At 39.0% G+C, this 16,625-nt stretch overlaps 1 protein-coding gene across 3 annotated transcripts in view; it reads right to left on the bottom strand.

Moving 5' to 3' along the window:
- The window catches only part of LOC124136696 (gonadotropin-releasing hormone receptor-like), a 92,839-nt gene that overhangs the window by 60,418 nt on the left and 15,796 nt on the right, over window positions 1–16,625 (bottom strand). For all 3 annotated transcript variants that reach the window (XM_046502693.2, XM_046502691.2, XM_046502692.2), the window contains exon 2: window positions 1,083–1,730. In XM_046502693.2, the coding sequence (XP_046358649.1) occupies window positions 1,083–1,691 (609 nt within the window). In that variant the 5' untranslated portion in view covers window positions 1,692–1,730. The remainder of the gene's footprint in view (window positions 1–1,082; window positions 1,731–16,625) is intronic.

The raw sequence follows: 16,625 nt of genomic DNA, 5'->3' as shown, positions 1-16,625 counted from the left end.
TCTAACTAATTACGAATGGAGGTGGGGGTAATGCCACATAAACAGAACGTATTATTAAAACAGTGAAGGGCACAAGAAAGTATGCCAAGTTTTTATTATATTGAAAATTTAAAGAACTGTTGTTTAATTTGATTATTTCTATTTGACAGTAACTCATGACAATCAATATAACCATGGAGAAGTATACTTTGAGTGCTGACCGAGCGCCAGGAAGTTCATGTCTTGGATATAATATTACCAACTTAATATACTTCCATCTGAAAATCAAACATATGATGAAATGAAGTGAAAGGTGTAGTTTTTTTTGCTCTTCAGTTTATGCTTGACAATCCGCCTTGACAACCCGCAGCAAACCCTGAATTTGATCCAGCAATGGAATATCGTGCTTAGATTTGATTAGTCAACAGCCAACAGGGGGCGTAGATAACAGCGTTTTTCGCAATAATATAGAGTCCTCGATAAAGTCCGGGTATAAAATAATCCTCTTTTGTTTTGTCTTTGTCACCGTGCACCAGTTTCAACTATAACCATGTTAGCTGATTTCTGCCACCTCATGATTATGGACATATGTCTTCGGACAGTTCTGGACGATATGCAAATTTCAATTGGAGACATAAACAAACAACTTATTTGAACTTCATTCAAATTCTATATTTAACGTACTACAAATGTGCTCTTTAAAGTCATCATTGCACAAGAAACTAGCTTCTGATTTGATGGGGAAACACCCTCTATGTGCAATCATAATATTTCAAATCTGTAGCTTACTATTCATATGGAACAGGTACGAGTTGGTATAATCTCGGCTGGATTTTGTATGGAGACTAAATATTTGTTCAGCTTTATCTGCTAAAGCAGATATTTTTTCTTAAAGCTACTAGCCTAATATATATCTTTAAAGCAACGTGCAACAATGTTGTATTTTTGTTTCTTTGTTTCCAAACAGTCTGAAGAAGAATAATGTTTTTCAAGCAGTTCATGGGACGATTTATTTTCTTCCATAAAATAAACCCCTTCGGTTCATAACATATAACAAGCCGGTGTTGTAATAGATAAAATTCAGTCATTCACTATGCTCTTACCTGAGGCACGCTGAATAAGGCACTGAATATCCATGCGAGGAGAATCATCACCCTTACTCTGACGGTTGCCCCGTTCCTTCTCATAGGATCCAGGATGGCCACACACCTGTCAAGGCCTATAGCCACGGTTATATAGGTGGAGAGGTAGAGCCCAAACACCTGCATGTATTTAACAAACTTGCACATCACATTACCCGCATACCATTGTACAGTTGCCGCCCAAACAGCCTCCCCCGCGATGCAGAAAAACGTCACAAATAAATCCGCTATCGCAAGGTTCACTATTAATGTATTGATTGTTGACTTTCGTCGTCTCATTCGGTACATCTGAATCAATGTGGCCACATTTCCGACGAAGGACATGACAAACATAGCCCAATACACAATTGTCTTTGTCATGCTGACTTCGTCAAAAGTCGGCGCTGTTGCCATTGTTGTCATGATGAGTTGGGTAATGTTGTCACTTCCGGGATCTGTACTTCCGTTGTCACGCAGGACTCGGGTCGTCATGGCGGCCATGTTGACTTCGTGCTGGAGCAGATATAGATATGACGCATTTACGCCGTCCATAGCCCCATCGTTGTCTGCGGAAGCGGGGTCCTCGTTCATCCTGACATTTGGGTTATCTTCCCCTTGATCCCAGGACACCTGAAGGAAACATATTGTTGTATTATCATGATAGTTGTCAGCATATATAAGGAAACAAGACATGTATAAATTTGGGTCAAAAGTGAGGAGACATGGAATGATGCACAAATTTGTTAAAGGGTTGGACGACATTTGGGTTTTAGTCTCGTTCAAGATTATTGCAATCATAAAACGGCTAGCATGCATGTGTGTGACGGGCTACTGGTACTTGGCCAGACTTTGCCGGTTTTATGGTGCTACCCACTGATATACTAAATGATACCTGACTCAAACATAAAATACCCAGAGACGGCCAGTCCCTGTTTGTCCCCTTAGTGCTGAGAGTAAAGCAGGGTTATAACGTGTTTTATACAGTGGGATCGAAATACTGACCCTCCACTACCTTGACTGACCATTGAACAAATTTGAAATATATCCTCTGACAGATATTGAAAGCTTATCAAGTAATGCTTACAGAATATTTCGCATTAGACATACAATTTATTAGTTCTAGTTCGTAAAACCAATGATCATCATGAATACCTTATACCCATATTACGGATATATTGTATCAAGTATACGTTTAAATACTTCAAATTATATTAGGATATATCTAGATCCTACAATTTCGCACGCGTCGAACGTTCAGACGGTCATATCATCATCAGCATACCATTATATATTATTATCATCATTAAACAAATAAATAAATAATAAAATGTAACAAAGGTCCCTTTGAATCAAAGTCCCATACATGATTAATAGCATTTAAGGTCATCTTTGAAACATCAGGTCCTAAAGAATCAAAGAAAGATAAACGAGTTTCACTGAATCGATAAGAATCGCAAGAGAATAAAAGAGAATCATCGTTTGAAACATATTCCGACACTAATGAACATTACAGTAATGGCATCATGGAATCGATATGCTCGACAAACAGTTCAGTGAATCATGTAAGAAAAAACAGTATTTTTACTTTGAAAGACTGCTTTCCCATGGCCTCATCAATAGTCTTTTCAGTGAGGCAGTTGTACGAATCTAACTGAGGACCGGTTTTGAAATTGAATCCATCTGAGTAAAACATACACTCTTCAAAAAAAGAAAGGCACATATAGATTTTTAGTAAATGTATTGTACCTAATAAAGTCGATATATTTAATTTTATTTCATAGATACAAATATGGCATTTTGGAGCTCGATAGTCATATGTTGTTTGTCGTTGTACAATGGCACTGAAAACTGTTCATTGTCATGTCACATGATGCCACAAGGTTGCGCAGAACTCAGTATCTCGTGTGACCGCCCCGGGCAGCAATGACGGCTCTGCATCTCCTCGGCACACTGGATAAGTGTACGAATTCGACGACGATAAACACGTTGTCTTCCATCTCGCCGGTGAAGAAGAAATCGTAATTCATCGCTAATTAAAGCACACTCGTCTCCAGTTTCTCAAAGTCCAAGGCTGTAAGGTGTGGCACCAACGCAAGGATCGCTGTCGATGTATCTGTTGCAAAACAGGGACAATAACTGGTCTTCTGGGTCGGATTTTTGCCTCGCGAAGATGGTTCCTGACAGTCTGGTCCGATATCCTCCTCAAACCAGGGATGCGTTCTGCAGTCTCCGTAGCTGTGGCATTGCGATGACGTAGGTGGAGCAGTCGAATGTAGCGGTCCTGTGCAGGGGTGGTAACTCTTGGTCGCCCGGGTTTTGGACGGTCTGCAGTGGAATTGAACTGTGTGTATCGGTCACAAAGACGGCAAATGGTGCTGTGGTTGACGTTGAAGTGGCGTGCAACAGAGGACTGCGATTCCCCTCTTTGGATACGTCCTATGGCGATGTTCCGATCGGCAGCGCTGAGTCTGGGCAATTTCGAACTTAAAAAATGTTGACAATTGAATGACAAATTATTGACATATGCTTGCCTTTTTATAGCCACTACCACGAGTTACAAATGCCATAACTGGCACGTGCATTTTGCTTAACATTTTTTCTCCATGACATTTTTGAATAAGTGTGAAAACAATGCCGTTTAAGACATTCCAAATCGACAATGGCTACGTTTTGACGCACCGTTTGTCGAATATTAATATTTTCCAATAACATATTCAATGTATATACCGGATTTTTTGTGTAGTCAGGTTAAATGAACTACATGCTACCTGCGCGTTTTATTTTTTGAAGAGTGTATTATACTCATTAGTCACGATTTCTTCAAACAATGTGTAAATTATCCAACAAAGGTTTGTAGTATATTTCATTCATGACGAGATTTAGGAATAATACGGTCGGGGGCTGTAATAATATCATGATCGATGTTGTTTTCTGCTCACGTAATGCGACGTATCATCTTGATATACGGCGTTTAAAGTAGCCTCAAACTTCAAACGCTCTGACACTCACACACCACAACCTACACCGATGCCATTTTGGCTACAGAGGAGATGGTTATCTTCGACAATCACTACCGGATTCAACGATCAAGAGACCCTTAATATGGAACACATTTATTGTGATTTATCAGTTTACTTCCTCGCCAAAAAGATCCAAATACGCAAACGAAAACAGGAATCAATAGGCGATCAATTAAGCCAGTCTAAAATGATAAACAGCAGGCTACTAATGCAGTGGCTTGCAAATCTGCAACGACTTGATGTAAAATCTACACAGGAGACAAACTGACATTGCACTAGCAAGCTGCTTACAAAACGGCCTCCACATCAGGGCTTTTCTGTACTAAATATATAACACAATGTTCCTAGGTTGTTTGAGATTTCCTTGAAAGTTGGGATAGAATCGATGGACTTTAATGTTAAAGGTTTATCATATAATATCACAAGCCCTATGCGGTTACCATACCACAAAAGGCCGCGGTTAAGACTTTAAAGAAACAATAATTGCTTCCCCATTTGGAAATCAATACAGTCATGAGGTTTGACGTAAACATCTACATCTGCATGTACATTAGAGCTACAGATTCCAAGCAGGTTTCAAAGTCAAGGACACAAACACATTACTGTGTGTTGCAATGTAATTGAGGAGGTTGATATTGTATCCAATTTTACGAGAGACAAAAGCTTGAAAAAGAAATTTGATTGCAAAGTAACTCAATTCTATTAACTACGTGTATAGCAATGACGCATTTACATACTATTATTAGTCTTTTGTTTCTTTGATTTAAGAGACTACAGTTTCAACTTTCATATTGTGCATTGATAATCTTCATTACATATCTTCTTATATACATCATCATGGCAAAATGGACAACAATACTCTTCTGAGTGAATCTATTGTGGCATTCACACCTGCGATGTTGAAATATGGCAGCAGTTAGCCTAGCATTTGCAAAAAGGATGTTTCAGACATATGTAGAATATGACTACTAAATACTTTCATCACTGGAATAAATAACAAATGGATCAACCTCAGCATGTCAAATACATTGCCATGCAGTGTGTTTCAAAGCTGGTAAATGTGGACAAATGCTACGATGAAGGTTTTATGGTTTTACCTAATGACCCTATCCACATGGTGAAAGTATCTAGTAGATCAGACTAAGACAGTTAACGCCTTCGACCAACACATGGCGTCTTCAGTGCTGAAGCATTTGTATACAGGTTCCGGATATCTCCTTGAAGAAGTTGACTTCGTCTTTCATAGATGTGTCATATACTTACGTAAATGTAAAGTGAGTTAGTTGGTTTAACACGGCTTTGAAGAGTATGTAAGTTTTGACACAGCGTGTCACCTTGCTGTTTGAGAAAGTCCTGAAGTCTCAGATATTTATCACTTTGGTGAAACTCACAAGCATGAGTTCGCTGACAAACCTAGACACACAATCAGACCGAATCTTCGAGATTAGAAACCACGATCATGTTTCTGGCACGCATAATGTAAGGGACACAACTGTGCCCAGCTGATTGTGGTGCCTTTGACGACTGTGCCACATGGGCCAACATGTGCCCACATGTGCCCCAAAGTGTTCCATGTATAATATGCGTGTAATAAATTATGTATGTGCGAGCAAGCGTTGCTGCCACGTGTCTGCCGTTGCTTCATGTATGTACGCCGTGGCTACAGTTTTGAGATTGGGTGAGTGACTTGAGTCAACACTCCTACAAGTCTACATGTCACATTATGCATTTCCATTCTCGGTTGGTGTACATTTTTGTTAAACGTAGTTTAATGTTACGTTATACGTCTCTCTTACATGACTAAAGTTGCGTATCACAGTATAATCAGCTAATGAAAATGTACAAGAAGTACAGTCAATTATCTGGGCTGGCTCTAGACGCGTTTTATGGAAACTCATCTGTAGACACCATGTAACACCAGGTCAATCGCAAAATCGAAATTGAGTACATTATGCATTTTGCTCATGGCTAAAACGGGTGTCCACGGGATCAAAATAACATAAAAGGCTCTTTTACAGAACACTCTATTTACCCATTATCTGGTGGTTCAGCCGCTGTGGCATACTAATGCTTCTCAGACGTCAAATATCACGAGACACGTGTGATATAACCTTTACGTCACTCATCCCGTAGCTAATTGCAATAATTGCCAAACACACAGCAACCTCTGTTGACGCATGTAAGTTTAGCATCAGGTTTTGATCGCAACATGTTTGCGAAAATGTGTCTGAAGTATTAACTTAATCAGCTTTTCAAGCATTTCCCAAACGTGGATTCAAGTTCACACCATCCATGTTTTAATTCTGAACGAAATTTTCTATCATTGATTCCCTCCAACCCAAATTCGAACCTTTCCCACCTGTGATATAATCTCACACTTACGTCCCTTTGAACCGATGACGTATTTACCAGCCTCTACTGGCAAAGGGCCATGACATCAATCGTTTAAGTCCTATTTCTGATCGACAATCCGACCAATGTTGCGTGAAACACAAAATAAAAGTAAGGTTGTCGGAATGATGTTGAGCACCGAAACAGTGCTGTTTGAGTCATAAATCGTCAGATGCAGACAAATGCCAGTCACATGGATGTGCAGTTGTTATTTATCATGTACCAATGTTCTACCCATGAAAAGAACTCACAACTGCCCCGTTAGCTACGCCAAAATAGAATAAATATATGAAGAAAAAACATATATGGCCAAGATTATGCAAGAACAGCAGGAATCACTCACGCCACCATTGGCTTCTTTCGGTTTCTTTTCAACTGTTCCTTTTTGTAATTTGAGACGTTTTTCGGCTTCCATTCAGGTACACCTGTAAACACTGTACAGGTGTACGTTTTTGAAACTGATGCCATTTTAACCATTTGCTGATGAAGCAACGCGTGAAAACCTAATATTGTTCTCTGGAGAGAAATACAACAGCTGTTCGGTCTACCTACGTGATCGTACGTCAGTTGATTTCAGGAAGATCTTCCATGAGTTATTTAAAGCGGTGTTAAGAATAAATCTGAACAAACCCGATTCACTACTGACAACTTATTAATCAAAATAATGGTGATAGTCTCGTTTGTGCTGTTACGAATTCCGATGCAATCTCATTAACAGCTGAGTGGGATTTTCGAGGAACAACTCAGATAACGACAACGACCTCCTTTCTGTTTAGAGCTATATGTGAGAAAACAACAATATTGATATATCAAACAACATATAACAAGATTTTAATCATAAGTGAAACGCTTTCGTGTCTGTGTTTACAGGGGGTCCAGGTGATCGGAGTAACAACTTCCCAGTATTGTGTCGGGACGTGACTCTTTGCACGGCGCTTGTGCGTCTGCATCATCGTTATGTACAACGTCGGCTTTTCGCCTGCGTGATTTTATCAGTCGTACACAAATCGTCTGCTAAGTGCCACACACTCAGCAAAGCAACTCTGAATTATCAAGGTCAGCACTCAAAGGGGGTATATGTGTTGCGTTTGGTTTTTCACGTTTCTAAAGCAGTATCAACTGCGACTATCGGAACTGGAATATAGTAGGTACAAAAGATCGAACAGTACAGCGGTGATTAACGGAAGAATTCATTCAAGTCTCATATTAGAATCGGCATTTAAGGTATGGAGCCTATTCCGTATTTGGCCCCGAAACGACTTTTCGAAAATGATACATATTGACTTTGACGTCTCTTTATTCAATTTAGGCTCGGATTGTTAGATCTCATGATAAACGAAGGAAGAAAAATGTCCACTGAAAAGTCAAAGAGGCTGTGCCCATTATGTCATTCTGCTATAGAAAGTGAAATTTATTTTACTTTTGTCTGTCCTTATTATTGTGACCTAAGAAGAAAGTTTATACCAGAACGCTATCTGTCAAATTATCCTGTACCTGCTTTTATTTCTCTTCTTTCTTCAAAAGATGATGCTGTCGTATTAAAACTGGCCATATATGTTAAAAATGCAATTTCCCTCAGAAACAAATTGTTAAATATGAGTATATATCCAAATATGTAAACTACTTATTTGTAACTCTCTTGTATATGGGCCGGAGGCCTTACATGCAATACATATCTTTGACTCTTGAATTTTGACTTGAAGAAATTACTATTTTTCAATTAAAAAAAGTCATGTAATGAATGCTTGTGTGGAGTAAATGTTCATTCCAATAATTTAAAAGTCGAATCTCCTGTTCAAGATTTCTTAAAGCTTCAGCATTTATTTACGAGAAATTTGTGCCATACACACAGAGTGGACCACATTGGTAGCCCAATGATAAACGCAGTCCTTAAAATAAAATTTTGAATTTTACTTGACAAGATTGCACACATAGTTTTATTTCCAAATTCCTCTAACGGTATCGTATTTTAAAGGTATTCCGTAATGTTTCTTTAAAATTAATATTATAATATGATATACTGGCATAAATATTGCTAGAAAAAATACCCACTTAAGACCAATACGCGAGTTTAAAACTGGTTTGACAAGCCTCTAATCAACAAACATAAAAATGCAGGTTTGTCCATATTCGTCCTGGTAAACTCAACTCGATGTTAGAGTCTTGTCATGCCTACAAGACTCTTATAATTAGGTAGAATTGTCTTCCTACAACAAAGCCGACTAATGCTACAACCCCAACAATATACCTAGTCAGACTTATCCAGGCTCTGCTGGACATGTGGCTGTAATTGGTGGAGATTTCTACACACATATGTGTTAACACCAAGGCAGCAATTACAGGCTTCGCTACGCACTAATATATCAACGAACGCCTTTTGTAACTGCCAATTACCACACACATAGGTAACAAATGAACTGGGCTACCAATAAAAGAACACGTTTAAGCGTTGTCAAACCGTGACTACACCTCAATTCCAATAACACCACCTAGACACCATTGAAGTTATATCTTGCATGTAACTTCAGACTTTATGGATAAACTATATTAATGAGAAAAGCACTCAGACATGAATAAGCTATAATTTTCTATGCTTCCTAAATCAATTCTGATCGTAAGAATTACTAAAGTACAATGCCAAACACATCGCACCTGCTGAAAATAGGAACCCTAAAAGAATATTCATGAGCCAGCGCTATCCAATAATAGTGTTATTCTATTGATTCACAGGGTAATAAACATTTTAGATATTTATCGTTATGATATAACGGTAACTGATCAGACAAGACCAAATCTACTTGTCAAATTCAGGAGCCACACGTGTGATGGGACTATTTATTAATTCTATGTTCCGGATTCAGCCACACGCAGACAAAGTAACAGGACAAGATATATTGGCGTAGGTCCACCTTCATGTGAACAGTTGGTAACGTTAGATCAACCCATTCATTGCTGACTGACTGACTGAGTATGGTTTTACGCCGCTTTTAGCAATATTTCTGCAATATCACGGCGGGGGACACCAGAAATGGGCTTCACACATTGTACCCATGTCGGAAATCGAACCCGGGTCTTCGGCGTGATGACCGAACGCTTTAACCACTAGGCTACCCGACCGCCCCTAACCCATTCATTGAGTGACCTTCTGAATGGCTGGAGCCGCGTGATTGCCGACTGGTACTACGCAAAGGAGAAAACGAGCAGAGCGTATAGTAACGTTGAACCAGTTCCAGTCTCCTGCAGCCTGTTAGTATAGGGACGGAACGGTTAGGATAAGAACGGGATTGCACAGATTGCATGGCAATCATTATATAAAATCAAGGGCAGATGCAGATGACTCTATCGGACATAGGAACAGAGATATAACACAAGAATCATTTCAGATTCAGGATAAGCTTGACGGTATTGACGTTTCACAGATGCCACAAACACATTTTAAACCTCGACTTTGATCTCTATAACAATCATGTAATCAACATTGTGTATCGTATTGCTTACAGAAGACCAAAACAACCTGGAGTAATTGCTCTCCATTGACCAGTTTTGGCTCCAGCCTTTCTCGCGATATGTGACAGTGACGCCGATAAAGGAAACATGACCACGGACGCCCACACTGAAGACAACCGTGAAACAACACAACATTTCTAGCTCATATTAGACCACCCAACCGCCATATTCCAAAGGGATACAGATGTGTGTCTGGTTTGACACACGTGTTGTATTGTTAGAAGATGTAGGCATAATCCAGGTGTACATATGACATGTTCCTAACTATAATAAGTCAGTTTCTTCTTTTTCCGTTTTCTTGATACTGATAGTAAAACTGCAACCATCAATTTTACATCTTAACATGGAAGGTTGTTGGTTGGTTGGTTGGTTTGTTGTTTAACGCCGCACTCAGCAATATTCCAGCTTTATGACGGCGGTCTGTAAATAATCGAGTCTGGACCAGACAATCCAGTGATTGATATCATGAGCATCGATCCACGCAATTGGGATCGATGACATGCATCAACCAAGTCAGCGAGCCTGACCAACCGATCCCGTTAGTCGACTTTTACGACAAGCAAAGTCGCCTTTTACGGCAAGCATAGGTTGCTGAAGACCTATTCTGTCCCGGAATCTTCACGGGGCTTAACATGGAAGGACCATAAGTTATAAGGTATCAGACAAAAATTATTTGTACGTAGTCGGTAAATACACGATACAGCGGCAATGTCAGATGCTGAGATAATAATACAAGGACATTTCATTGCGGTTCTATTCTTCAAACTAACCATCAGCAAACAATGTTTTATGACAATATAAATAATGAATTTCTCCATCATGACCCAATGACCAGGCTGTTATTGATAATCAAAGAATATATATTTGGTACCGACCTCCAACATCTCAATCCATGGTGTTGATGTCTCCAATGAAAATTGGTTTTACTTCAAATTGAGGGTTATTGTATATCCATAATATATAATTACGTATACGGGTATGCAGGTCTATTCAAACATCATTTACAAGGAAACCGACATATGTTGTGTTCAAATATTTATTAATATGTTTCAGAAATAGATAGTGTTCAGTGAATCCTATCGTTAAGTGGAAAATAAAGTTGAATAAGAACGTCAGAATGTATACGCCTGTGCCTCAGTGGTAGTTCATGATCAAAGTGAAAGCAAAATATTCAAAAACCTACACAAATACATCACTGTCAAACCACAATGACACATGTGTTCGTAAAGCCTTTTGGAGGGGCGGTCGGATAGCCTAGTGGTTTAGCGTTCGCTCCGCACGCCGAAGACCAGGGTTCGATTCCCGACATGGGTTCAATGTGTGAAGCCCATTTCTGGTGTACCCCGCCGTTATATTGCTGGAATATTGCTAAAAGCGGCGTAAAACCATACTCACTCATTCACTCGTAAAGCCTTTTGGAATGTCCTGCTCTACTGGTAGCTCATCGTCTACCGAGATGTTGACTTATGCCGACTTCTTCATTAACACACGTTAACGAACATCTGTTGGCAGTTTATCAGTGTTGAACTCATGCTATGAATGACAATAACCACTACCGGTGGTCTGTTTAGCAAGGATAGAGCCATGAAGCATCGAAAATTAAATAATTGGATCTACTAACACTTCAAGCAGCACTGTTAAAATGTGTTACAGTTCACAAATAGCGTGTAGCAGCCCTGTGGCGGGGAACGCAACGTGACTAACTATTAACGCAAAGATCGCACGTTCTGGATGATTGGCTGTTCTCGGTGGACAGGTACAAAGCATTTACGTGTCTTGAGAACATGGCTGGGAATTAGTCTATTGGTTGCTTCAACACACATCAATTACATCCGTCCGTAATTATCTTCAGTTCTGGCTCTCTTTATGCATCAAGGGGGCACGATAAGCTGGTTGGGAAAGACGCCGCAATGCGACCAACGATATGATCCTTTATTTGTCAGCACCCAAGAGTGACCCGAAGTTGGCAAGACCATAATTGTGCCACAATGTATGAACGTCTAAAGCCCATTTGACTTACCCCGACTTCAAACAATGCGCCATGTGATATATTGTTGGAACGTGTCAATCATTGGTGTTTTATGCATCGAGAATGTCAACATGAGCCACACTTAAATACCCAGAATGATGTATTTTGACATCTCATACATAAACAAAGCAGCCTTGATTACGATAACGACACTGACTATGTCATAACAGTATTCATAATTAGTACAATGTGTGGATAGCATAAAAGAATAGTTATCAGTGTTATCGTGGCATTAACTATGGGTTTTGGCAACATCGTTAACAAAATCAGGTCACATCCAGAAATAAACTGCAGTACGTTGAACGCGAAGAACGCATTCCTTTGAGAGACATGTCACTGACAACTTGTAAGCTCATCACAGGGTGTATCATGAGGATTTGCGTATACCCCGACAGAGATATTGTTCACAGATGTACGTGAACTCCCAGGGTGGTAAACACGAAACACAGTACTACTGTTACTATCAACAAACATGATTGACATGTAAGTTAGGTTTCTGCCTTCTGACAAGACATCCCTGTGTACATTTAAGCGTATAATGGAATAAAACATTTGGTGCAAGCCTGGTAAAATTAGTTTTTTCACACTCATGATAACTGGGTAAATATGTTACAGGACAACCGTGTCTGACATAGTGAGATCGAGGCTTACAATGTAAACGATAATAATTTAATATAAATGAAATATTCTGGTTCCTGTCCCATCTCGGATAGTTCACATTGCGTGAAACAAAATGCTCCAACTAATCGAACGGAGACATGATAATAGTCTTCCCTTTGGACATTAATATATGTAATGTTGTAGATCAAAGGAGATAGATTTACACAAAGGATACATTACAGACCACATCGCATGATTAAGTGCTGTCTTGGACGTGCCCATTATGTAGGTTCACGCACATACTTAGGTGGTATCATCACAAACTGACAGTGATTCATAAACACCTACTGATGATAGTCTGAATCGTACACTAGACTCTTGAGGTTTCTTATGTATATGGAAAGGGTTATGCGGTCGTATTTTGCTTGCATGTGTGGACAATTTCTCTCATTTTTACCGGCATCCATCATCATGTCGTTTACCCTTGCGTGAACACCTGGTGTCGTTACTGATTGTCAGTGATCCATTCATATAATTTTGCGTTTTACGACCAATCCTTTATGTTTCGGCGGATAATCGTCGTTATTCGTTGGCGTTGAATTTTATGTTGTACTGATACGCCGCAGTTCGCTGTGTGTCCCTTGGGCACTCAAGAAACCTATGATTGTGGGTTCGAATCCCAGTTCCCCCCGATTATGTTCCGAGGTTTGTCAGCACCATACCCGTGCTCGTGGGTTTAACCAACGTGGTAGACGTGTGAGACCTGCATCATCTCGGGCAGTCCTCCCACATTAAACTAACACGCCGTGATATAACTAGAATATTGTTCAAACTGACGTTAAACCCAACTCACTCACCCAGTAACACAGAACGTCTATAAGCAAACGTCTACCTGAGCTGATTGAAAGCATTTTATTACATATTAATTTTCTGAATGTTACAAGGAGCGAGTGAGTGATTTTGATTTAACATAGCTTTTATCAGTATTTCAGTTATATCACGCCGTGTTAGCTTGCTATTGGAAGAACATTGATGTGATGCAGGTCGTTTTCACTCATGTACCTCTCCTACCAAGGACAATAACAAGTAGCTAGCGTTTGATCTAACCATCAAATGTCATGAACACAAATTAACTATTTAGTTTATTAAATACTTTCACGACCAGATTCTGCTATTACATTGTTAAATGTAGCAAGCTATCAAGCTATTCCGTTTTCTACTCTAGATCGTATTAAACAGGAATCATTTCAAAAGAAATCTAAGCATCAAACAATAAGAGCAAAAATCAAAATTGCATGAATGAATTTTTAAATTAAATTTTCAATATCATCAAATAAAGAGTTATCCCCGTTAACGTTATTTTTGTGGTCAATATTTAATCATGTATTAAAACTTTGAAGCACAAGAACTATAACAAGGATTTTACAATTATCTCTGGTAGACACAGTCCGCTTCCATAGTTCACAACTCTTGTAATCTCATCACCTGATCATTAAACACACATAGCTGCCCAACACCCCGACTTTACGGTTAAGGGCCTTTGTTCTTAACCCTTAATGTGTCCTTCAATACCCTTAACTACGACCTTTGATCGAATGCCAAAAGAATCAATAGTAGGTAGAAATGATTCGCAAGCTTTTGCCAGCAACCCCAAGGCATTGCAAAGCAAAAATACTGGCACAAACAGTGTTAGAAAAGGAACTAATTTAAACCTAAAAAATCTAGGAACATTTTATTGCCTGTACTTTTATTATATTCTTTTCGTATATGGACCTTAAAACTCACGTATTGAAGGTTTTTATGTCCATGCTGATATCACTTCTCCAGGATAATATCAAATAATGCGCTCTGAAGCTTGTGTTACGAATGTGTCCTGGTCTTATGATTTTGAATTGTGAAGTTAAAGTTCAGGTAAACTAAACTAAAGGTTCCAGGAAACTTCTACATTTCTGTCAGAGCAGCACGGTATGAGGGTTTGGAGACGTTTTGATCGTGAAGGAAATTCAGAGACATAGAAATGACACACAAGGTGATCTTCAATAAAGAAAACGCAGCTTTGAATTCCTAAACTCCTTCCTCCTTTTCGTAATGAATGCTTTCGCGACACTTTCAGATATCTGAAACCGGACGCATGATACCAAGGCATGTGATGTTTAAAGAATATTTCTTATGAAATCGTGCTCCTGTGTTATGCAGATGTATCACATCTCCTTCAGAAAAATGCATTACAAGGTCCATTTTAATCAAAAATTATATTATTATGTTTTTCATGTGGGGTTGTCACTGTTTGTTGTAACACAATCTCTGTATTTGATCGAATTGCAGCAAGCATCAAATACCATGGCCTGATAGCTATTATGTTCAAATTTAAGTCAACACAAGACATGTTGTACTTTAAGCCTCTTGCTCACACATCAAGTTACAAAATCTTTACTTTTGTTCTTAGAAGTAAGACGTGGGATGTTAATAGCCTTAACGTTTTTGTGAGGATATTAAAGATGCAAATGAATATATTAGGTAGGCGACAAGAACATTGTGGTATCAATTCTTCTCTAAAATGTTGATATTCGACACAATCAAAATACAACATGACACTCATCATGAGCGTTAAGGTTTGACTGTTTCCTAATTTAGATTTTATCAATCCCAAGATATATGCATATACATGGACCAATATTCGAGGTGTTTCGTCTATCGTTGCTTGAATCATCTCGCAGTGTACATAGTACTAAGGGCGAGATTGTTGGCATTTACGATACCTGATCAATATTCCAGTCATATCTCGGCGTGACTTCGTGTACATTATACTAAGGTCGAGATTGTTGGCATTTGCGACAACTGTTCAATATTCCAGTTATATATTGGCGTGACACAGTGTGCGTTGCTTGAATCATCTCACAGTGTGCATAGTACTAAGGGCGAGATTGTTGGCATTTACGCTACTTGATTAGTATCTTAGTTATGTATTGGCGTGACTTAGTGTACATAGAACTAAGGTCGAGATTGTTGGCATTTACGCTACTTGATTAGTATCTTAGTTATATATTGGCGTGACTTCGTGTTCATAGTACTAAGGTCGAGATTGTTGGCATTTACGCTACTTGATTAGTATCTTAGTTATATCTCGGCGAGACACAGTTTACATAATACTAAGAGCGAGAATGTTGGCATTTACGCTATTTGATTAGTATCTTAGTTATATATCGGCGTGACACAGTTCACATAATACTAAGGGCGAGATTGTTGGCATTTACGCTACTTGATCAGGATCCACTATATATCTCGGCGAGACACAGTTTACATTATACTAAGAGCGAGATTGTTGGAATATACGATACTTGATTAGTATCTTAGTTATATATCGGCGTGACGCAGTTCACATAATACTAAGGGCGAGATTGTTGGAATATACGATACTTGATTAGTATCTTAGTTATATCTCGGCGAGACACAGTTTACATAATACTAAGGGCGAGATTGTTGGAATATACGATATCGATACTTGATTAGTATTTCAGTTAAACCGCGGTGTGACACGGTTAATAAATTCCTCAGTAACAGATGTTTTTTCTTAGAATACACATCATTGCCCATCACGAAACCATTACAAAGTCTGAACAAGCTACAATAGATAGATAATATATATAAAACAGCCACGGATGTTATGGTGTTGTACTCTCATTATGTGAACCCCTTGGCCATAATTGAACAAGGTTATTCCATTAGGAATCGGTAGCGATACAACATAGGTCTTGTGTAGGTAATGTTCCTTACAAACGAACTCCACGCATATATTGACGTAAAACATCAATAGCGATGTATTCTTAAAACAGTACCGCTTCCTCTGCGCGAACTATGCTAGTTGCGGCATCTCCCTCTATGTATAATGTATTCACACAAGAATGGCGTCCAGGCTCCAAGTGTCTGCGTTACCTAATTGGAACTGCCTGAATCGGATGCTGATTTGTGGAAAATCGG

The sequence above is a fragment of the Haliotis rufescens genome, unplaced genomic scaffold, assembly GCF_023055435.1.
Source record: "Haliotis rufescens isolate VD_foot unplaced genomic scaffold, xgHalRufe1.0.p SCAF_1, whole genome shotgun sequence".
NCBI classification, from domain to species: domain Eukaryota; kingdom Metazoa; phylum Mollusca; class Gastropoda; order Lepetellida; family Haliotidae; genus Haliotis; species Haliotis rufescens.
Note: the sequence above shows the minus strand (reverse complement) of the source record. Positions and strands in the feature narration are given on the sequence as shown.